General features: G+C 39.2%; 2 protein-coding genes across 3 annotated transcripts in view; one reads left to right on the forward strand and one right to left on the reverse strand.

Annotated features, from left to right (window-relative positions):
• Positions 1-9660, reverse strand: part of SCTR (secretin receptor) — a 43993-nt gene extending 34333 nt beyond the window's left edge. The window contains exon 1 of the mRNA XM_087712398.1: positions 9544-9660. Coding sequence (XP_087568524.1) covers positions 9544-9645 — 102 coding nt within the window. The 5' untranslated portion in view covers positions 9646-9660. The remainder of the gene's footprint in view (positions 1-9543) is intronic.
• Positions 9661-14176: 4516 nt separating this feature from the next.
• The window catches only part of CFAP221 (cilia and flagella associated protein 221), a 35698-nt gene continuing 25358 nt past the window's right edge, over positions 14177-24516 (forward strand). Inside the window, exons 1-5 of one of the 2 annotated variants that reach the window (XM_014064793.2) lie at positions 14177-14233; positions 18047-18208; positions 22903-23003; positions 23628-23714; positions 23844-23939. In XM_014064793.2, the coding sequence (XP_013920268.2) occupies positions 18070-18208; positions 22903-23003; positions 23628-23714; positions 23844-23939 (423 nt within the window). In that variant the 5' untranslated portion in view covers positions 14177-14233; positions 18047-18069. Of the gene's footprint in view, positions 14234-18046; positions 18209-22902; positions 23004-23627; positions 23715-23843; positions 23940-24516 lie in introns of those variants that run through there. The other variant, XM_014064800.2, reaches the window with a different exon arrangement.

Genomic DNA, 24516 nt, shown 5'->3' on the forward strand with positions numbered 1-24516 from the left:
TGATGAGGTTATTCCATCATGGTTGTCATAGGCATATACTTCAAACTGGGAAGGCAGAAAAATGACACACACCCCCAAAATGCATTCTTATATCATGATGTAAATGCTTAAGTTCTGGGCATTATGTTGTGACATGACAATGCAACATGTTGTGACATCACAACAATCCTTTGTGTCTTCTTGCCCTCTTGGGAGGTCTCCTCTGATAGTTGTCCCCATTCCATTCACTATCGAGGCCTCTTTGTATTCTTCCAACCTTTTTTGCTTAATGCAAATAGTGTACAACACAATCTAAATTGAAATTTATTTACTCATGAGCTCTGTTTTGGGGCTTTTCCTAAGGAATTTATTAAGTCTGGTTTTGCTGTATTCATATGTGATCAACTAGTTTGCAGTTTAGTAAGTCTTCCAAATGCAACTACAACTCAGCTACTGTGTCTTTTGATGAACTGGATGAATGGAAAGTTGAAAGTGCCCCCATTTCTCTATGCCTGCACAATTTAAGCACTACCAGTGGAATTAAGATTGTAAATTGTATATTGCTAGTAGGAAGATCCTGGGCAACCTTTTGCAATTCCAAACAAGCAGCCCCAAGAGATTTACAACATTCTTGGCAACTGCCTTATATGGTGGTAAAGCATAGTTGGCTTTGCAGTTCAGTTTATGCAAGGCTGATTTACATCAACCCTGCCTCTAGTGCACAAGAAATACCTATTACTATAAGTGTAGCTGGGTTAATCTACTTTCACACATGATAAAATTGCCATTATTGGGGCCCTGATTCTGCTTCTTCTATTAAAATCAATTATGTATATAAATTAGAAAGTTTTATGCAATAGATACTCCAGAATTGATGATAACATTGTTTATCTTGACATGTTACCTCTTGCAAAGGGTTGTTGGATGCTGAGTGCCCACAAGGCTATGTCTCACCCAGCCATTCTTTTTTTTTTTTTTTTTTTTTTAGAATAGAATTCTTTATTGGCCAAGTGTGATTGGACACTCAAGGAATTTGTCTTTGGTGCATATGCTCTCAGTGTACATAAAAAGACAAGATACATTCATCAAGAATCATAAGGTACAGCACTTAATGATAGTCATAGGGTACAAATAAGGAATCAGGAAACAATCAATATCAATATAAATCGTAAAGATTCACGCAAAAAGTTACAGTCCTGCAGTCATAAGTGGGAAAAGATGGGTGATAGGAATGATAGAAGACTAATAGTAATAGTAATGCAACCTTAGCGAATAGTTTGACAGTGTTGAGGGAATTATCTGTTTAGCAGAGTGATGGCGTTAAGGGAAAAAACTGTTCTTGTGTCTAGTTTGTCTTGGTGTGCAGTGCTCTATAGGGTCGTTTTGAGGTTAGAAGTTGAAACAATTTATGTCCAGGATGCGAAGTGTCTGTAAATTTTTTCACGGCCCTCTTTTTGATTCATGCAGTATACAGGTCCTCAATGGCAGGTTGGCAGTAATTGTTTTTTCTGTAGTTCTAATTATCCTCTGAAATTTGTTTCTGTCTTGTTGGGTTGCAGAACCAAACCAGACAATTTTAGAGGTGACAGACTTGATGATTCTTCTGTAGAACTGTATCAGCAGCTCCATGGGCAGTTTGAGCTTCTTGGGTTGGCGCAGAAAGAACATTCTTTGTTCATATAGGTTTCTATTCCTTTATTTACTTTTGAAATTCTAATTCACACGCCAGTTTATGTTACAGTAAAATTATTGCCTTTTAAATCAGATTTCTTAATCCATCTATTCCTCTCTCTACCTGTATGGGGTTATATCCAGCTAGATAAGCTATTCAAAAACCTAAGGGAAAGAAACATTGGTTCAGAAAGAGCAACTGTAGACACAAGGGGAAAAGCATTGGATGTTTAGCACATCAAACGCATGCAATTTCTCTATCAAGGAATTGCAAAAGCTATTGCATAGCTAGACCCAAGTCAAAATTTATTTTATAGAGCATTTCTTTTAGGGTATGCAACAATCCATCAGTTATATATTAGGAAGACTTTCTTTTTATGCAGCTGAATCATTTATTTGAGAAAGAACTGTAACTCTTATTGGAATTAAACTTGCACTTTAATTTATGAGACCTTTTAGAATATGGCTGTAACTCAATCAAAAACATTTCAACTTGATTAACCTAACATTACGGTTAAGTAACTACATAGGTAGATGTTGCATTCAGATGCTTGGCGTCTGCATTAGATATGTCACACAGAAAGCAAAGATGGTCATCTCTACCATAAGGAAACTATCTTCAATCCTGGATAGGTGAGATATAAGGCTTCCACTATCAATGAAAAACAGTCATTGGGGCTTTTTGCAAATAATTTAGGAAAGTTATATAACATAAGCGGATATCTTTATACCAGTCAAAACTATTTTGTCCACCAAGCCAGTACTAGATTTTCAATTCTGACAGGTTGTGTTCTTAGGGGAAGTTCTTCTTTTTCTTCTGTTCTTTCTGAACAGAGATGCTAGAAATTCAGCCTAACATTCGAGAGGTCCCATTTGGATTTTTGAAGACTGTGGTAAGGCAAGGGTAAAGTAGGAGTACCCCATGAAAAGCTCTTATTTTGCTTTAACTGTATCCACTTTTTGGTGGTGATTTTTCCACTCCCATCCATTTTCTCACTTTGTCTTAAAATTACATTTAATTTTATTTACTTACCAGTAATCATAAAGAGTTGAGGAGGGATATACAGAAAATATTCTTGATGCATCTTGAAGATATACAACAATATTGACCTCCATATGGGAGCTAGGGCTTCAACTTCTCATATGATCAGATGATGATGGTAGTTATATGTTCACCCTATCTGGAAGTGCTGAAAGAAATGTCCTTCTGGGTTCAGCTCCAAGTGGAGAAAAAGAGACTGGAGACATGGAGGCTGCTTGGAAAGATGGTTTATTGGTGGATAGGACCACATGGCTTGAGTCCTGAACAGAAAAGGTGATCTCATGCTTCAATGTTGGTGGAGAAGAAGGGAAGGGCTGAGGAAGGGGCTAGCTAGGCTTTTTATAACCTGTTCAGTCCCACCTCTCTGTTTCCTGTTCCTGCGTAAGAAATGTATTCTTATTGATTGTCAGACTCCCATAGGGCCATGCAGGGGCAACTCTCTAGGCTGCGTTTTGAATCCAGGTTTGGTTGAGTTCTCAGATGCCATGTGGTCAGTTGAGTAAAGAGCCAATATTATCATGGTTTAATCCCATCCCCCCTGGGGCTGCAGTGGAGAAGTCTTTATTATGTAAAGGGACTAGCTTGGCCGTCTTAATGGCCCATTGACAAAGGGGGTGGCCAGGAAGCTACAGGCAGCTATTCTGTCTTTTAAAACGTGTTTCTTTCTTTTCACATCCAGAGAAATATTCTGCCTTTTCCATATTTCCTAGGATATTTCATTTTTCTGGGAGAGGGCTGGATGATAACTTCCCACAGATAAATGTAACTTTCCTACTTGTAATCTACCAATTGACCTAACCTTATCCATGCTGATGGAACAATGACTAGACTCCAACAAAAACTGGAAGTTTCTATTTGAGGTGGTTTCTCTAATTGCTATACATACCAAAGACAGTAGCAACTTCAGTTAAGATGAGAGCCTATTATTGATAGACATTGAAGCAAGTTGTCAGTCATATACAGAAGGATCAGGTTTATACAAGAGGTTTTTTTTCCCTCCTTTGTCCTAAATGGCAAATGTTGTATAAAATTGATAAGCATTGTTTTGGAAAAAGAAACCTACAACAGAAGGCATCAATTGTGAAACTTAGCGGTACCATATCAGATCTGGAGTGTAGCTTCAGGAAAATCACTCAGTGGAAAGACAGACAGACAGAATGATTGCCCAGAGTTTTGCAGCCTAGATTCAGTAGCCCTAATGAAGTTTGAGCCTTATAACCACAACCATAAGAAATACAGGACAGCAAGTTAAAATTCTTCTATTTCAACTTGCAGAAGTAAATCAAAATTGCCCGAGATAAATCAGGACTGGCAACAGGTTTTCAACAGAAGATGTATGCTGTCTTTCAAGAACAAAGCAAGACCTTTTCCCTCACCTTACTTAGAGGATGTACCGGTAAACATGTCAGAATAAGTAAACATCACATACGGCTTCCTGAAATGATTCAAGGGCTTGAATTGGTTTCCATGCCTGATATTCTAAATACCAAGTGGTGTTTATAAATGTGTGTGAAATAAGTTTCCTGAAAAAGGGAAAGGCATGAAACAGTGCTGCTACAGTTACTCAGTCAGTAACTCGTACGTTTTGTAGTAGGTACAGATCAGAAGTGGGTTGCTGCCGATTTGGCCTAGTTCGGCCAAACCCGTAGTGGAATTGAGGTCTGGGTCGCAGAGCCGGCAGCGACCCAGGCCTGCCACGTCCCCAAACTGGTTCCCTCACCACTGCTGGGCTGCCACCATTTTGATTTTTAGCGACTGCACATGCACAATTCACTGTAAATTGTTCTGCGCATGCATGAAGAACAATTTACATTGAACAGTGTTGCGTGCGGGTTGCGAACCAGTAGTTAAACCAGCAGCAACCCACCCCTGGTATAGATAGCACATCCTTATCACAAGACAGTCTCACAATTGCTGAACCTGCTTATGTTATGATATGGGGAGCAGGGAGAATTATAGAGGAAACCATAAAGTAGTGGAATGTGATTAACACTGTGCAAAAGATTTAGAGGTCCCTCGGCTACTATCCTCTAAATGTTTTGGACCTCAACTTATCATCCCAAGCTATCATGGCTGGGGAATTAGGAGAGTTCTTGGAGGGTACTAAGTTAGGATGGTCAGCCCTTCTCTACTTGGGTTCTGCAACAGGTCATGACTAAAAACAACCAAACATCCCTTTTTAAATGTTGCATATCACTCAATGCTAGCACTGGGAAAGGGGAGAATGTCTATGCACAACTCAGTTTATTTATCACCCTGTGCTGTACATATAATACATTTTAAAGAAGGGGTCCCTGAGATTGGAAAATTATTTCAAAGGGCTTCAAGGGTAAAAAGCTTGCGAAAGACTAATCTAGTCAGTCATTCTATATTGAAGCTCTTATTAGTGTCCCAAATGTGCTTTTTCAAGAAGCAACTGGACTTTCTGGTTTTTCTTTGAAGATGTTTTGCTTCTCATCTAAGAAGCTTCTTCAGCTCGGACTGGATGGTGGGGAATAGAAGGATTTATACTTCTTGTACACAGCTGGTCTCCAGGTAGCCTCAATGACTTGCTAAAAGAATGCAAATGACCAGCTGTCTGCAAGGAGTATAAATCCTTCCATTCCCCATCATCCAGTCAGAGCTGAAGAAGCTTCTTGGATGAGAAGTGAAACTTCTTCAAAGAAAAACCAGAAAGTCCTGTTGCCTCTTGAAAAAAGCATATTTGGTACAACCACAACCCGGATGACTGAGAATCTCCATAGACTCTTATTAGTGTAACACAAATATTTATAAGTGGATTGGCTCAAGACCTTATTCTTGATCCCTACTCCTAATGAAATATTGGAGAAATAGTTGGCTTTCAAAATACTGGATTAGTTTCCAATACTCCTAGATCAGGGGTGTCAAACTCAAGGCCAGGGGGGCGGATTTGGGCCATGGGGTGCTTAGATCTGACCCACAGGGCCACCCTGGAAACAGCCCATTTTCACTGGCAGAGCTCTCAGGGCACCACAGGCATCCCTGACACGAGTGATGTATAGCTGGCCACCCCCCACCTCCCGTGGCCCTCAATGAAATCGAGTTTGATACCCTTGTCCTAGCTAGCATAACAAGCACAATAGTTACTAATCATGAGAGTTGTATTCTAGGAACATTAATCAGATCTTACCCTTAGCTGTAAAATTTCAGGAACGTCTGTATAATCAAATATTGACAAACCTTTCCATCAGACTAAATAAAGAAGCAATTGGTTAGAAACCAAAGCCAATAGTCCTCCCTCCCTGCAATACATTTTGGCTTAGCACAATGTGCAAACCCACACATATAGTCAGGAATAAAAATAAAAGTGAGCCATAACTTGTGATCTATGGTGAGAGTGAATCAGTGGTGGGTTCCAGATCCCGGTGCAACCGATATGGTGCAACAGGGTCCGTCATCCTCCACATGAATGTGCACAGCGCGCACATGTGTCCTTACCTCCTGCAATGCTCCAGCTGCTTAGTGGAGCATCGCACAGGCGCCATATTCTCAATGAGCGGAAGCCCTGAAGAGCTCAAATACAGGTAAGGACGGCGGGTGAGCAGGTGGGCCCTCCGGAGCACCATACCGGAATGGTACTGGGGCGTACTGGTCATAACCCACCACTGGCGTGAATGTAAAAACAGATGCCAGGTTCAATTTTCTTCTTACACAATTTACAATAAGTTACCATCCTTCAGAGCCATTCCAAACACAGGGGTTGTATACAAACAGTCCTCAACTTACAACTATTCATTTAGTGACTGTACGGCGATACACTGAACGGCACTGAAAAAAGTGATTTATGACTGTTTTTCTCACACACAACCATGACAGCATCTCCATGGTGACATGATCAAAATTCAGGTACTTGGCAACTGGATCATACCTATGATGGTTGCAGTGTCCCCGGACCATGGGATCACCTTTTGCAACCTGCCATATGAAATGGTGCAGGATCTCCTGCCTGGGTAGAGTGGGGAGAGGTTGCAGAGGTAGGTTGCTCCTGGTTCGGCCCAGTTCAGCCCAGTTCAGTGGAACCAGTTGTGGCAGTGTCGGGAGGCTCCTCCCACCCACCCGGACACTTTTGGGCATGTGTAAGAGCGCTCAAGAGCATGCGGACACGCACAAACTAACCGGTAGTAAAACCAGTACAAACCCACCATTGGGGGGTTGGACTAGATGTCCTACACAAGATCCCTTCCAACTCTGCTATTCTGTTAAAGTATTCTAAAAGTATGTATTCTGACATTTCCTTAAAAACTATGTTACTTACTTAACAATTGCTGTGATTCACTTAACTGTGGCAAGAAAGGTCATAAAACAGGCCAAAACTCACTTAACAACTGTCTTGCTTAGGAACAAAAATTTTGTGTTCAGTCAAGGACTACCTGTATGTCCAAAATCATTGCTGTTACAGTACTAAACGTCCCACAGGAAAAGTTACCAAAATATCATACAGCTTCCCAGGGTCTTCAGGAAATGAGTTGAGTAATCAATCACTCCTCTCTTTTTTTCCCAGAAGAAATGCAGCAACGACAGATTTGCTACATCTCCTCTATAGCTGCAAGGCATTTCTTCCTTTAGAGGCAAAGTAAGAATGTCTCAAAAAAGTGCAATCACTTTTTTAAAATTGAAAAAAGCAATGTGATGCTGAATTTAATTGGGGCTATAATTTTGCACAGGGAGTTGTATCACATCTGAAGCTCAGCTTACTCTTAAACACAAGGCCTTAAAATTTAAGATTTTGAGAATAATAATAAGCACTCTTAGATTAGAAGCTACTCTGATGAATAATTGTTAGTATTTTGGGTGCCTTTGCTAAGGATTGACTTGATTTTAAAAATAAATTTAAAATACTGAGGTCACCTTTATATACAATACTGATATAATATTACTTTGAAAATTCTTATTTAATTTTATATGGCCTGGAAATCTTTTATCTTGTCTCTTTCTGCCTCTCTCTGTCTGCCTCTCTCTGTCTGCCTCTGTCTGTCTGTCTGTCTGTCCGTCCGGTCCGGTCCGGTCCGATCCATCCATCCATCCATCCATCCATCCATCCATCCATCCATCCATCCATCCATCCATCTATCTATCTATCTATACACTGTATACAGACACACACTTATGACAATTCAGCCCAACATTTCTGTTGCTAAACAAGACAGTTGTTGTGAGTTTGTTCCATTTCATGACTTTTCTTTGCCACAGTTGTTAAGCGAATCATTGAAGTTGTTAAGTTAATAATACAGTTATAAAGCGAACCTGGCTTCTCTATTGACTTTGCTTGACAGAAGTTCTCAAAGGTAATTTCATGACCCCGTGACATTGCAATTGACATAAATATGAGTTAGTTGTCTAAAGCGTCTAAATTTTGATCACATGATCATGGAATGCTGCAATAATCCTAAGTGTGAAAAACAGTCATAAGTCAACTTTTTAGTGCTATTGTAACTTCAAATGGTCACTAAATGAACGGTTATATGTTGAGGACTACCTATATATGCACATTCATACATACACACCCACACTCTTTTCTTTCAGAGATCCGCAGGGAAAGTGATTCTCCACAGGAGAAACCTTCTGACTTGTTTCAGTTCCTAACATTTTGCTCTCCAAAGAAGCAAAGTCACAATTGCCACTTTGTCAATGGGATCATTTTGCAAATAGGACAAAATTATGGAAGTTAACATCTTAGAACCACAGTGCCACATCACAACCCTATTGCAGCTTATGCAGGACTAAGGCACAATTACATCACAAAAGTCACAGATTTTGTAAATAATGTTGATTGTGGCCAAAATATCTGAACAGAAAAGTCACAGATGACTTCTGATACTTATTATTTATCCAAAGCTATCATAGCAAAACAAATTATCTGTAATTTAAAACTTATAAAAATGAATGCAATATTTTATTCCATTCATTTTTATTTCCATTTACTATTTAGCTTCCCTTAAGTGTTAACCCTCTGTGAATAGAAAAAATTCAAAATGAACGCTTCAATAAATTGCTATAAACTGAATAATAATTCAAACTTTATATAAATGTTTGCTTATTCAACTTTTTTATTATTAGAAACATAATAATTTCTATTTATTTATACCATTATTTGCATGTAGTCTCACCTGACAACTACTATTCATATTTTTAATATGTGCTTGATTATTTATTTCATCGCTATATTTTGGGCCTCAGTTTAAACCAATCATTCTAGCCCATACTAAGCAATATTTGAACACGAGACAAGGAGCAAGAAATAACCTTTTAATCAGACATACATTAGCACAGTTCTTAATTTTAGAGTGAAATTAGTGTATCAATTACAATAAATTATTATACAGAACACAATAAAATATTTATGTTTGACTAGCAACTGTCTTTATATGCTCCTTGACAATCCAGCAAATTGCTGTCATAAATTATATTTTTACAGACTGTGTAACGAGCTGATTGTCCTGTCATTATACTGCACAGTGCTTGTGCATTTTGGTCTCTGAAGCACAACGAGACAAGAGTTTATACAACCTACACATTTTAACTTTGATCAGGGCAGAGTGGCGTCTCTAAAGCGCATTCTCATACTTTTTAATGATCCCACTGAAAGAGTTCTAAGATATTTTAAGCAAATCCAAATTCCAGTTTGGATTTCCCCCTCCATTTTACATCACAATCCTATATAGATACTGCCTCAGAAACAAATGTCCTTGGATTTTAAAGAAGTTGTTCTGTATAAGTGCACACGGGGCTGCTCCAATATCCCTCTCCCATATTTTTTTCCTTTTAAGTGGGTGGACATTTGGCTTCCTTGCTACCATACACGGTATTCCCTGATCAGTTACAGTCCTTACCGTTAGCTCCAGAGACGTGAAGACAATTAATGTAAAAACCCACATGGCTGGTGCTTGTTTCTTCCTTTCACTCCTTGCACACAGATCAAAAGTTATCTCCATGGGCTCCTAGGTGTTCTTCCCGCTCTCCCGGATAATGTGGTTGTCTGCATCTTGCCGGCACTGTTATATCTGTCCCTGAATACCAGCAGGATGCTACACCTCCAGTCACAGGCAATGTTAGGGTTTGTGCAGTCGAGATATTTCCACTCTCTCTTCCATTACTCATTGTTATCACCTTGTGTCAAGAAGAAAGATCAATCCTTTGTGTTCCCATGGATAAGGGAATACATCTGGTTATGGGATAACTGCATTCATTTCACCAAACCAAAGATAAATCTGTCAAGGCATGGAAAATAACAGAACTTGTTCCAGAACCTAGAAGGAATAAAGTGGCGGCACAAACCAATTTCTGGCAAGAGAAAAGCCACTATCCATGGGGTGATTCATCTAGGTTGAAACACTCTGCTAGTGTCTTCCCTGTGTAAACTGCATTTCCCAGGAGCACAGGTATCCAGAGAGTATCTTTGACAGACAAAAATGTATGCTCCATCTCACAGGGTGGCTGTTGGATGGAATAGTAGGCACTCTTGCCTCCTTACTTGGGCAGAAAGCAACACTGGTACAGAGCCATCTATTCTGCTATGACAACCATATAATTCTATCTATACTAATATGATTCTCTAAACAAAAGGGAAAGACAGGATATAAAATTCATAGATGCATAGCAAGAAACTTTTTTAAAACTTCAGGTTATATTGTTGTGGATGGATGGATGGATGGATGAATGGAAAAGAGGGAGGGAGGAAGAAAGAGAGAGAAAAGAAAGTAAGACAAGAACACATATTGTTCCATTTCTGTTTAACTTACACAGCAAATGTATCATAAGCAAAGTGTGGGGATGAGATGGTAGCTGGAATAAAAGTTGAAAAGTTTCAAAACAATAACAGTTTGTGGTACGTAGATGATGCCATTTGGTACAAAGGACTTGGAAGAGCTTATTACAGAACAGAACGTACTGGAGTTTTCTTTTGTTGAGCTCAAGATAGATATGGTTCTGGTGCAGCTGAACACGTGGAGTGGAGAGTGAGTGTTATTTATACTCTCTCTTGGGCCTTGCCCTAGAACTTCCTGTTCCTGTGCAAGAAATGTATCCTATTGGTTGCTGTAGGGGTTATGTGCAAATCCTAGGAGTTTTTCTGAGGTAAGCCTGGCTGAACTGTGCTGCATGATGTAATATCCCCAGGTGCCATGTGGTGAGTTCTGCTGCTACATGGGTAGAGGACTAATCCTATTATGTCTTAGAGAGTCATATCATAATCCCATCACTCTGGAGTGGAAGGCATTTTGTTTTGTAGATAGGATAGCTCAGTCTTTCTGGGGCTATTAACAAAGGTGGGGGCTGCTTTCCAAGAGCTTGTTTCTCCTTTTCTCATCCAGGGAAGTATAATAGTCTGCCTTTTTAAATATTTCCTAGAATATTTCATTCTTCTAGGAGAGGGGTGGTTGCTAACTTTCTACAGCATCAGATAGTGAAGTTGGACCCACCGAAAGTAAGCAAACATCTTAAAAGTTATAATTGGCACAATTTTGCTTGAAATGAGGCAATAGTTCCATTTGCAATTTCATGTTTATATATTACAGGTAGCAGCACAGTTTCTTCCTCCACTAGGCTGGTTTCTAGTATCTGGGTAAAATATTTATTGCAGATAATGCTGTTTATCTTATCACAATGCTGTAGAAATGATAAAAAATGAGCATAGTACATTTGCAAACTTGCTACTTTCAGGGAACCTTTTTTTCTCAAAACAGTTCCAATTATTTATTTAAATATTTATATCCTGCCTCCCCTCCACAGATTAATGTGCAAAAAATATAATCCAGATCTAGAAGTATACCTGCTCTGTTTCAACTGGAAGGAAGATGTAGGAATGGGAAACGTGCAGCCTTTGCTTAGCTTCATCTCACAGCATTTCTTCCAGGGGTGGATTCCGGATTCCGTTCCAACGCCCCAGCATCACCCACTTGGATGCGCGCATGCGTAGTACTTGCCTGTGACACTTCCGCAAGCCTCTGCAATGCTCCAGCTGCTCAGCGGAGTGTCGCACAGGCGCCCTACGCACCATGCACGTGCGCAGAAGTGCCAAAGGCTTAAAGGACAGGTAAGGAGTTTGGGCAGGCAGGTGGTCCCTCCGGAGCACCATACCAAAACGATACCCAGTGCTCCAGGCAGACTCCGATACGCCTGTACCGGGGCGTACCACCTGCAACCCACCACCGATTTCTTGACAGTGGGCTTACTACTTGAAACAGCTGCAAGCTGTGTTTTAAGAGTCCCATAAAGTCTCCACTGTTGACACAGAGAACAATGCAATAAATCAGAAGATGGCAAAAAGATGCTCGCCTCCCACAGAGGGCTTAAAGGAAGTAATCTGATGCTGGAGGTCATGTCCTAATGCTACAGTACCCTCTGGTTTGATTTGAAAATATATGCAGTGCAGATAAGAACTATACTGCATTTTTTAAATGCAAAATCTTTAAATGAAGCTCAGATCCCAGTGACTTCACAGACATGTCCTTAAAGGGATTTTGCAAATTGTACTAAAACACTTGTTGGAAGAAATATCCATTTGATGAGTTCCAAGAGGGGAGAAAGACAACGGAAACATGGAGGCTGATTGGAAAGAGGGTTTATTGGTGAACAGAACCACATGGGTTTGAGGTCCTGGGCAGCCAACCATATGGCGTGCAGAGTGAGAGGTATTTATACTCTCTCTTGGGCTTTGAACTTGAGCTTCCTGTTCCTGTGACAAGGGCATGTACTCTATTGGTTGCTGTCAGACTCCCATGGGGCTGATGAAAGAAATGTCCTTCTGGGTTCAGCTCCAAGTGGGGAAAAGACACTGGAGACATGGAAGCTACTTGGAAAGATGGTTTATTGTTGAACAGGGCCACATGGCTTGCTTGAGCCCTGAACAGAAAAGGTGATCACATGCTTCAATGTTGGTGGAGAAGAAGAAAAGGGCTGAGGGAGGGGCTTGCTAGGCTTTTTATAACCTGTTCAGTCCCACCTCTCTGTTTCCTGTTCCTGTGTAAGAAATGCATTCTGATTGGTTGTCAGACTCCCATGGGGCCATGCAGGGGCAACTCTCTGGGCTGTGTTTTGAATCCAGGTTTGGTTGAGTTCTCAGATGCCATGTGGTCAGTTGGGGCCAATTTTATCATGCTTTTACTCCCATCCCCCTGCAGCTGCAGTGGAGAAGTCTTTATTATGTAAAGTGGACTAGCTTGGCCTTCTTAATGGCCCATTAACAAGGTGAGGATGGGCAGGAAGCTACAGGCAGCTATTCTGTCTTTTAAAATATGTTTCTTTCTTTTCACATCCAGAGAAATATTCTGCCTTTTCAATATTTCCTAGGATATTTCATTTTTCTGGGAGAGGGCTGGGTGACAACTTCCTACAGGGCTGTGCAAGGGTCATAAATTGTTTGAGCGCTCAGGTTTGATTGAAACTTGGAGGGTGATGTAATGTTCCAGGTGTTTGTGCCATGTGGTGAATTCTGCTGATATATAATCCTATTATGTCCTGGGGGATTGGGGTCATGTCTGAATCCCATTACCCTGGAGTTGAAGGTCTCATTGTCTTATAGATAGGCTGGCCCAGTCATGCTCAATGGGCACCAAATATCTGCTGGGGACAGGGAGCTGCTTTGTCTTTAAAAACAGGTTCCCCCTTTTCTCATCCAAGCAAATATAATATTCTGCCTTTTTAGTATTTCCTAGAATATTTCATTCTTCTAGAGAGGGGTGGGTGCTAGCTTTCTGCACACTTTACTAGATGTTTCAGTACAACTAGACTACAGTCCTGGGATTTTCTGGAGGTCTTCTATCCTAATGCTCTCAAGATCAGTTATCAGTTATTTGCTACTATCAAGCTGAGCAATGTAGGCATGGACACACATATCTATACAATACACAATATCGACTGCAAATTATGGGTTTAGTATATATATCCTTTTAAATATGTAGCCTTAGCAGCTAAAAATGTATCAACATATTTTTACAGTGACCGTGCTGGCACATTTACTTCTCAACTCTTCAGAGTTTTATTTTTTATTTGATGTTTCTTGGATATAGTTTTTTGGGAAACAGCCTTGAAGTGGAAATATATACATGTAGCTGAGATAATAAAGGCAAAAGGAATGAGGGTGTTCACCGCGTCCCTCTTTATTAATTCTACCAGCCCCATTTCCCTTTTCAAATTCCAATTAAAGTCTTGCAATCCCTTGGCCGTCTCGGCTAAATAATGAATTGCCACAATTTGCTACTGATTAATTGCTAGCAATTAACTGTACGGCGCTGTCTCTATTCTTCAACTCCAACCCTTTTCTAAGAGTTGCAGCGCAACCCGAACAAGTACAAAACCATTCGGCTTTCCACGACTGAAAGAGGCTGTACGCTTTGCTGACCCGTCGGTCAACATGTTACATCTCTTCTCCTTATCTCCCCTCCCAGGGTTAGATAATGGTACGGCCCAAAGCCCGCTTGGCGCTCTAGAACGTCACAGTTGACAACCAGCATAGCAACCGAAGCTTTTGAGGCGGGCGGGCGCGAAGTGGTTTTTAAGCTACAGATCGCACCTTCGCTGCTGGTAGGTTCGCCGGTCCCTCCAAGCGAAAGACAAAATAAAACTGGGAAGGGCCGTGGTTGGGGGGCGGTAATTGGGAGTTTCTGGGGTCCGTTGCAAATTCAAACTCCTCTCCTTCGGAGCAGCGCCTTCCCCCTTTGATCTAGTAGTGGTTTCTTTCTGTTTCGCCTTAAGACTAAAAGTTACCACTTGCACATTTTACTACTGGTTCTTTGTCCACCTCACCAGAACTCTCTGCTTTAACTAGTCCCGACTCCCCAGGTCGAAAAAAATCATAGCATTAGAAGGGACCTTAGAGGTCTTCTAGCCCAACCTCTGTCCCCTTATCTCCCTTAAGGGTGTGTGTGTAAATGTATGTATGTATGTATGTATGTATGTATGTATGTATGTATGTACACACCCGCACATATATAGCAGCGAGTTTCAATTGGAAGTGCTAGGCATTGCACTGAAGATTTCTTTTTTTTAGCAAGCATTCTGCTTGCTGCTAAATTATCAGCACTCCACTCAGCTGAATCTATGTATAAGCATGTGAAGAAGCTAGCTTGCTTTTTTTCTAGGTACCAAGATCGTTACTTACAGTACATATTTTATATTATTTATACAATTACAAATTTTAAAGAAAGGTGTATAATATATTTTTATATTATTTGTGAAATTATATATTTTTAAGAAAGGTACACAGGTAGTCCTCGACTTACAACCATTCATTTGGTGACCATTTCAAGTTGCAATGGCACTGAAAAAAGTGACTTATGACTATTTTTCACACTTACAACCACTGCAGGATCTCCATGGTCATATGATCAAAATTGAGGCGCTTGGCAATGGGCTTATTTATGATGGTTGCAGTGTCCCTGGGTATACAACCAATTTCGTTGTATACATGATGTATAATGACAATAAAGGCTATGGGTCATGTGATCACCTTTGTGACTTTCTGATAAGCAAAGTCAATGCAAAAACCAGTTACTAATCGTAAGTAACTTAACAAATGTAGTGATTCATTTTACAACTGGGGCAAGAAAGTCATAAAATGGGGCTAAACTCACTTAACTGTCTTGAGTAATAACACCAATTTTGAACTTGGGGTCATAATTCGAGGACTATCTATATGCAGTTTGGCCATCTCAGCTGTGCCATAATAGAAAAGGAAAGCTCCAGAAACTAACTGCCACATGTCCAACTCTATTTCTATTTCTTGGCCAAGGGAGCCAGTGTCGTCTGAAGAAATTTTCCATGATTATGTGGCTAGCATGAATATATGCCAAAGACGTATAGAATACTGTTACCTTCACACCAAAGTGGTACCTATTAATCTACCCACATTTGCATGCTTTCAAACTACTAGATGGGCAGGAGCTGGGGCAAGTAACAGGGGCTCACCCCGTTGCGTGGAGTTCAGCTCTCAAACCTGGATTGTTAGCTCTCCAGCTGACAAGCTCAGCATCTTTAACTGCTGAGCCATCTATGCCCCATTGCATTCAAGTACTACTCACTATATCTAATGAAGACAACCACTAGATGGAAAGAAGGAGTGTCTTTTTAATGTCACTTTGCTGCCCATTCTTGTTGAGCTTTTAAACCCTTCAGCTAGGTGATGCTACCTGCTGAGGTAAGTCAGTATTATATTTTCTTGGAAGAGAGATACAGAAGCTACAGCACAGCAATAAACTAAAAACTGCATCCTCACTTTTTTTCTTCTCAATACAGCATCTCTTGCTCATGCCTTTTAGGTACCTAACTCAGCTACCTAAAGCCATAATAGAACAAGACTAGAGAAATTGATTCACACCTCATGTTTACCATACTCTAATGTAATTTGTTTGAAGTATGAATGTGTGTTTTCAGCCATTGTCACTTGCAAATTGGGTTTTATGATTTGGTATGATGCATAAGCTCAGGCAATTACGATTTACTAGTAAAGCATTGTTAACCAAATTCTGAGTTGGTAAAGTGTATGGACCTAGCGGTTGGTGAGGGATGACATAGGAACATAGAAAACTGACAGCAGAAAAAGACCCAGTGATCCATCAAGTGTGCCTTTTCAGTGTTTTATTTCTTTTTGTTTTCTTTTTTCTTTTTCTTTTATTTTTTTCTTATTGTGATTCGGCGCACAGTAAACCAGATGTTCAGTGCTTTGGCATTTTTGTCTACCTCTCAAGTTCTTTCTAAGGACCTGGAATAGGCAGATGTGGGTGTTTAATGGCATTACAGACTGTCACAGGATGTAAGCTGTTCTGAGTAAAGCTGCCTTTTGCAATTGACTGATAGAGAATTTATCAGTGGTGCTCAAGTGGTGCTCCATTTGTTTTGGGATTTCACTCAAAGCTCCTATTTACCGTTGCTTTCTTTTTCCACAGTCATTGTATTTCTATTTGCAGGTCTTTATATTTCTATTCTGCTGTCTCCAGGTACTGCCACATCCATTATGTAGACTTTATTGTCTTTTTTAATTGAAATTTGTTAAGTCTAGGGTGTTATATGGCAGGTGCTTTTCTGATTATTTTATTTATTTGTTTTTGTCGGATGATGGGTTTATCCGAAGCAGGTTTAAACTTTGTTACAGATGACTGACCCACTACCTCTGATGGAAGTTGATTCCAAACTTCTACTACTCCTTCTTTGAAGTAATACTTTGCAACAGTACTTTTGAACTTTCTCTACTGTCAGTTTGAGGTTATGTCCCTGTGTTCTTGATTTTTGCTTAATAGTGAAAATACTGCCTTCTAGAACCTTTTTCTCACCCTTAATATATTTAAGAGTTTCAGTCATGTCCCCTGCTGTCCGTCCTATCCTCCAGGCTGTACATATTCAGTTCCTCCAATCTCATCCTCTTTGGTTAGATGTAAGAAGATTTGGCATTGGGATGCTGTTTAATGGTCAGCTTCACATTATAATATATTGTATCTTTCTGAAAAAGTATTTGTTTCCCTTTGACATTGTGAGGGAATTGCCAGTGACAGCTGTCAAAAAGTCATATTTTGGGAACTGGCATTTTATAGTTTAATTTTCTGTGCTTGGCCTCAAGCTAGATTTACATTTAAATAATTCATCTTATTCCAATTGGACATATAATTTATTCTAGGTAGTACTGTGTTGTATATTTATCTTCATTTTGTAAACAAGTCATTCTAAAGTTATTTTAAACTTTAAATGCTACTATTATGCCAAATATTAAGCGAATGAAAAAAAACCCTGGAAAAGTTAAGATACTTCTAAATATTGTCTGAGGAGAATAATTATCAAATAGATAAATCCGGGGGGTTGGGGTGGGGGTTGAATCATTTCAAGCTGTGGGCCACAATCATTTGTTTAATTTCATTGGAAAATCTTACTAATTTGTATACCAAATAGCAGTTGAAATAAATGTATTGGTGTATGTAGAATTTCTATATGTAGTGGCGAAGTGGCCTAGTTGTGAGGATGCTCACCTCCCACTCGGAAGGTTCAGAGTTCAATCCCAGGTAGCAGCAGATGTTTCTCTCCTAGGCATAAAGAGAAAAATATCTGCTGCAAACTCCACATGGTATCAGGAAGGGCATCTGCCAGTAAACGTTCAGTTCCGTCCAGTTGCCCTGATTATACCCTGAATTAAGGGATTACAGCAAGCCTGTCAAACTGGCAGCCTGCGGGCCGGATATGCTCCTTGCAGGCCACACCCACCCTGGCTCCGCAAAGGCAAAAAACATCCCAATATGTCACAATATGGTTCGCAATGTGATCGGGTTTGACACCCCTGGATTCCAGGGAGGTTTTTTTTTAATGTTACTTGTTTTGTATCAGGTAACAGGAATGATCTTTTTGCTATTCTAGAAACTGTAAATTCCAACAAGAGGATGGAAGTTGTGAGTAATATTCAGAGTGACTTCCACAGCACCAAAGAGTCTTTCATAAGCCCTCCATCCCTTCGTCTGGACAGCTTTGTGGAGGAGGCCCAGCAAAAAACTGATGTTCCCAATCACCTCCTGGAATCAAGTGAGTGATTAATTGACTATTCTCAGGCAGAAAAGAATTGTTGGTTATCTTAATAATCTTGACGAACATGATTGTTTATCACCTCGGCTTATAGGCAGTTTTGTTGCACCTAAATTCATTTCGAAATATAATAATTCAGTTCTGTCTCTGTTAATATAATAATAATAATAATAATAATAGCATGCACTCCAGTGGTGAAATTCAATTTTTTTACTACTGGTTCTGTGGGAGTGGTTTGGTGGGAGTGGTGTGGTTTGGTGGTCATGGCTTGGTAGGAGTGGCAGGAGAAGGATACTGCAAAATCTTTATTCCCACCCCACTCCAGGGGAAGGATACCATAAAATTTCCATTCCCACCCCACTCCAGGGGAAGGATACTGCAAAATCTCCATTCCCACTCTGCTCTGGGGCCAGCCAAAGGTGGCATTTGCCGGTTCTCTAATCTACTCAAAATTTCCGCTACCGGTTCTCCAGAACCTGATGGATTTTACCCCTGATGCATTCCCCTTTCCTCCTCCCTTGCAACCCACTCCTGAGGTTGGAAGATCCTTTTCCAGTGGTCAAGGAAGGGGGAAACATAGTGGGGAACCTAGAATTTCACTGAACTAACAATCCCCTTTTATATTCTTTCAAGACATGTATCATCCTGTAAGATAATCTGAATTTAAATACTTTATTTAGCCAAGTATGAATAGACACACAAGGAATATTTCTCCAGTTCAGAAACTCTCAGAGTACACACAAAGCAACAGAATAATAATCATAATCACAATACCAATAAGAGGAGGTAGTAAAGAAGATAATAACACTACATGGGTAAATATACATAGTCATAGACAGCACTGACAGAAACAGCATTGTTTCTGACATTCTAGACATTCCTTCCAGCTCTATTCTGAACAGAGAATATTCCTTATTTGTTAAATTTATTGGTAGCCTATCTCTCTGTGTGGCTATGCTAACAATAATAAGAAAATGAAAGGAGCATAAACAGTAAAGAAATAAAATAATGGAACAATAAAACAAACAATGAAAAAGCAACATAACAAGAGTACAACAATATGCTAACCGAAAAGATGGCCGGGGGGGGGGGGCAACATAAAGCCGGGGGAGGGACTCTGCCATCAGTCCAGCAGCCACCTCCAGTTTGGAACCCCCCCATTTGATCCCCAGGTTCTTGCAGAAGGATAAGAGGGTGGGAGCAGATCTTAGATCTTAAGATATTCCAAAGCACAAGCACTGCAGCAGAGAAGGCTCCTGGATCCCAATAGTTGGGAGTGGGTTCTGAAATAGGCACTCTCTGCCTATATGACATAATTAAATAATACAGCATCATTGATCTGCAGTTGAATTCCATACATAATGCTACCTTAGGATGAAGCCTAATATCGGCCAGGGGGAAAAAAGGACTGTCAGATTGAGGAATGGGATAGTTTGTGGTTTGGTAGGCTAAATGGATTGTTTTCGTGCACGGAAGATCTTGAGCTAATTATATCAGTCCATCTAATATTAGAAAAAAAGCAAAATTAGTCATAGGGAACTCCTGGAGCTATTGTCTGGCTGCACCAATTATTATTATTTTTGAAATATATTTTTATTATTTTTACATTTAAAACAATGCAGTACTGCAGAGTTGAAGTGATCATACATTCACATTATACACAATTAGTCTCAACCATTAACTATTAGCCTACTTAGTGCATTATCTATCCTTCTGTCCAATCACAATATATACAGTTTGTTCCAGTCTTGTCACTTTGTCTTATACCAGTCATAAAATCTGTTCCAGACTTCAAACTATTCTGATTCCCCTTTATTTTTAAGTTCAAGAGTGAGCCTATCTGCTTCCGCACAGGCCAACACTTTTCTGATTATATCTAGCTCTGATGGTGTATTTTCTTTTTTCCAAAGTTATGCGCCCCACAGTTAATACATGTATAATTAGATAGAGTACATTTTTCTTAAAGCCTTCTGGTATTATGCCTAGGAGAAAAATTTCTGGTTTAAATAAAATTTGGTCTCCCACCATTTGTTCCAACCATCTTTATACCCTGTAGGCAATGTTAGTTTCTGATTAAGTATCCAAAGTTTTTCCCACTTAGCCAATTCCACATTATAACCAAACTTTTTCGCCCAGGTGACCATAGTATCTTTGACAAGTTCTTCCTCGAGTTTATATTCCAATAAAAATCTATACAGCACTTTGATCAACTTGTTTTCTGTCTCTATCAAAAGTTTATCTAACACTGTGTAATCTTTAGCAATACCTTCCTTCTTCCTGTCCTGTGAAAACCTTGATTGTATCTGTAAATAAGACCACCATTCTACTTGTACCCCTTGTGATGCCAATTCTAATCTAGTTTTAATCTCCCCCTGTCTGTTCAATAACTCTTTATATGTAACAATATTTTCCATATTAATTAAATTTGGGTGTATATATGCTTCCATCGTAGATAGCCAAATGGGTGTTTCAGTATAGTGGTCGTGTTTAATTTTGTTCCATATTAATAACAGGGACTGTCTGATATAGTGTCTAATGAAATATTTATGTGCAGATTCTTTTTCTTACCACAGGAAGGCATGCCATCCTGCTTGGAGGTCATGACCTTCCAATTTGAGTAATCTTTTATTTCTCAACATTATCCATTCTTTTAACCATGTTAGGGTGGCCGCAATATAATAAAGTTCCCAATCTGGTACGCAAAATCCTCCTAGTATCTAGCATGGCTTTGAGTTTTATTCTTGGTTTTCTTCCCTGCCAAATAAAATTTGAAACCAATTGATTGAAATCCTTAAAAAAAACCTTTTTCTAATTTAATTGGAATATTCTTAAATAGGAAAAGAAATTTTGGTGGTACATTCATTTTTATGACTGCGATCCTACCCATCAGGGACAATTGTAGGTTTTTCCACATTTCTAGGTCTTTCTTAGTTTTATTGATCAGATTAGTATAGTTGTCTTCTTTGATGGACGCACACCTCGCAGATAAGTGTATACCTAGATATTTCACTTTTTTAACAATTTGGATACCCAATTTCTTCATTAACTCTTCTTTCAATTTGGATGTCATATTTTTAGTCTTTGTCATATTTATCTTTAAACCTGCTACTTTCCCATATTCTGTCAATTTCTTGATAAGTTTCATACTAGACTTTATAGGATCATCTAACACAAACACTAGATCGTCCGCAAAAGCCTGTAACTTGAATTGTTCCTTTTTAATTTCTAGTCCCTTTATCTGTTCCTCTTTACATACATTCCTGGCTAAAACTTCTAAGGTTAATATAAACAGCAGCGGGGATAGGGGACAACCTTGTCTTGTACCTTTCTGGATTGCTATACTTTGTGTTAATTCACCATTAATTATTACTTTGGCTTTTTGATTTGTATATATTGCTCTAATTGTGTTTATAAATTTATCCCCAAATTCCATGTGTTCCAATTGTTGATGCAAGAATTCCCAGTTCACATTGTCGAATGCCTTTTGGGCATCGAGAAAAAATAGTGCAACCTGTTTTTCATTATGTACTTCATAATATTCGAGAATGTCCAGCATAATTCTCCTATTGTTTTTAATTTGTCTTCTGGGGAGGAATCCATTTTGATCTGTGTGGATAAATGATGTGAGGAATTTTTTCAACTGTTCTGCTATTATCAGAGCAAAAATCTTGTAATCTGCATTTAGCAGTGAGATTAGTCTGTAATTTTGTATGAACATCTGATCTGAGTCCCCCTTAGGTATTAATACAATGTTAGCCTCCGTTCATGATAGCGGTATCTTCACCTCTTCAACACGGCATTATAAACTTCCAACAGCGTTGGAACAAACATATCCTGAAATTCTTTATATATTTCCGCTGGCAGTCCATCCAGCCCTGCAGCTTTATTAGTCTTTTGTTTTTGTATGGCCTCAATTATCTCTGATGTTTTAATTTCTTCATTGAGCATATCTTTTATTTCGTCTGGAATCTTTGGCAGATCTGACTTTTCCAGATATTGTAGTATTCCTTCCTTTGTATAGTCTCGGTTTTCTCTATATAATTGTTCATAAAACTCTTGGGTAATCCTTTTTTCCCCCTCTAGTTGATAGCAATAGCAATAGCAGTAGACTTATATACCGCTTCATAGGCCTTTCAGGCCTCTCTAAGCGGTTTACAGAGAGTCAGCATATTGCCCCCAACAATCTGGGTCCTCATTTTACCCACCTCGGAAGGATGGAAGGCTGAGTCAACCCTGAGCCGGTGAGATTTGAACCGCTGACCTGCTGATCTAGCAGTAGCCTGCAGTGCTGCATTTAACCACTGCGCCACCTTGGCTCTTAGCAGATCTCGCCTTTTTCATCTTGTAGTTTATTGATCCAGTTCTCTTGCTTCTGCTTCCTCAGCCTATAGGATAGCTACCGCCCCGGTAGCTATCCTATAGGCTTCTCAAAGAAATTTTGTCTTGCTTTTTTTATAGACTCTGCCAATTTTGCCTTTTCAAATATAGCCAATTCATGTTTAATCAGTTCCATACTTCCTTTTATACTTCTATTTTGTGGTTTCTTTTGAAGTTCACTCTCTAAGTTTCTATATCTTTCTTTCAACTCTCTTATTTTTTGGTTCTCAATTTTTTTCTTTCTAGCTGTAGCCGATATCGTGACCCCTCTTATTGGCTGCACCAATTATTGTTTTGTTTCTTTTTTTTAATTTCAGAGATTTATACAAAGCTAGTAAGAAATAATGCTATACAGGCTAAACCTGCCATCATGCATTATGGAGGATTTGAGTTAGAAAAACATCATCAGCAAGTGCTGGTAAGTAACGAAAGAGTTGAGAGCTGATACCCTGAAATGAGTTCATGCATTTATTAATGTTATTTATTATTACCCACATACATATTTGGGGTGAGTGGGCTAGAGGTTTTAATGTCATGATTTTTAATGTTGTAATCCATCCTTGGTCTCGTATGTGTGAGTTGGGTGGCCATATAAATTTGCTTAATTTTATAAATAAGTATAGTCCTTATGACTCAAAGCCGCGTACAATGTATAAAGATAATGACATTTATAAAATGTAATTTTAAAAGCAATAATTGAATTACTGTTCATAAAAGCTATTGTTGTCCTTGGGGGCATGTGATTTTACAGGGAGGAAAGTCCCAAAGATAATGAGGTCCAAAGCAGTATAAGGTGCTATACTCAGGACTTTGAATTGGCTTCCGAAGCCATAGTCAACCAATGAAGCTCCTACAGAAGGGGCATTACCCAGCTGAATTGACTAGTGCCAATTAACAAATTGTATTCTGTTCCATTCATGTCCTCGGCATTAGCTTATATGTTAACCATTTTATCTACATCACTTTCTGTCTGTAATTGTGCCAAAAATACTGACAGGAACATCTTTTTTTCTTTCTTTGAATTATTTGCTTTATCCTATAGAAACTGATAAATATTTCCGGAGGAGTTATAAACATTCATATTATTCCGCCGGAGACAAACTATTTCCAGATCAAATATAACAAAATTGTAAGTGTCGGTTCAGTAACCTTGAGAGTGTCCACATTTATTTCATCTCTTCCTTTTTGAACTTCACCAAATTGTAAAACAAATAGTTTGAAGCCTTTCATAGGAAATTGTTCTGCTCTGTTTTTATAGCAGCGGCTTGTCCCTGGCTTGTCCTTTACAGTAATGGTTGATTTTTGCCCTGATGAATGGCGATACTATCACGACTGCATCCGAATCCATTCTCAGGTAAGAAAAAACAATAGATCTAGGTAGGAACTCCCCTTTCCCTCTAAATGTCAATCAATATATTGCTGACTGTTCATGATATCAGCACATACAATGAATATTTTTACTATGCTTAGATTGAAGATTCTTTAGACTCTTTAATGATCAGCTTCTTTTACTAGCTTCTTTGGCTCATTCTTTTTCTTCAAGCTATTTTGTTCCAAGGCCCATAAAAAAAAAACGCACCCAGTTTTGGGGGGGGGGGGAATAGACGCTCAAAAAGAATATATACGTTAGTTTAAAATAAAGTAGGTGACAGGTTTCCAGCATTTTCTTATTGTTTTCCTAAGAACTGGGATGCTTATTTTAAAACATTCATGAACGTTTTGTAAGATGTTAACTACATTATCAGCTTTAATTCTAGTTGTGCTACATTCAGCTTTCATACTAATTGTGATGAATGTTAGTAAATTGGCCAAAATGTGCCAAATGTGATCGGTAATTATATTGACAGCATTGATCAGTTTGGCACATTTTGGCCAATTTATCACATTCAACCAAAGCTCAAATTTCTTTTACTGTAAGTTAGGATTTCTGA

This window comes from Thamnophis sirtalis, unplaced genomic scaffold, assembly GCF_051295495.1.
Source record: "Thamnophis sirtalis isolate CommonGarterSnake01/CBP01778 unplaced genomic scaffold, rThaSir2_p1.2 scaffold_1, whole genome shotgun sequence".
Lineage (NCBI taxonomy): Eukaryota > Metazoa > Chordata > Lepidosauria > Squamata > Natricidae > Thamnophis > Thamnophis sirtalis.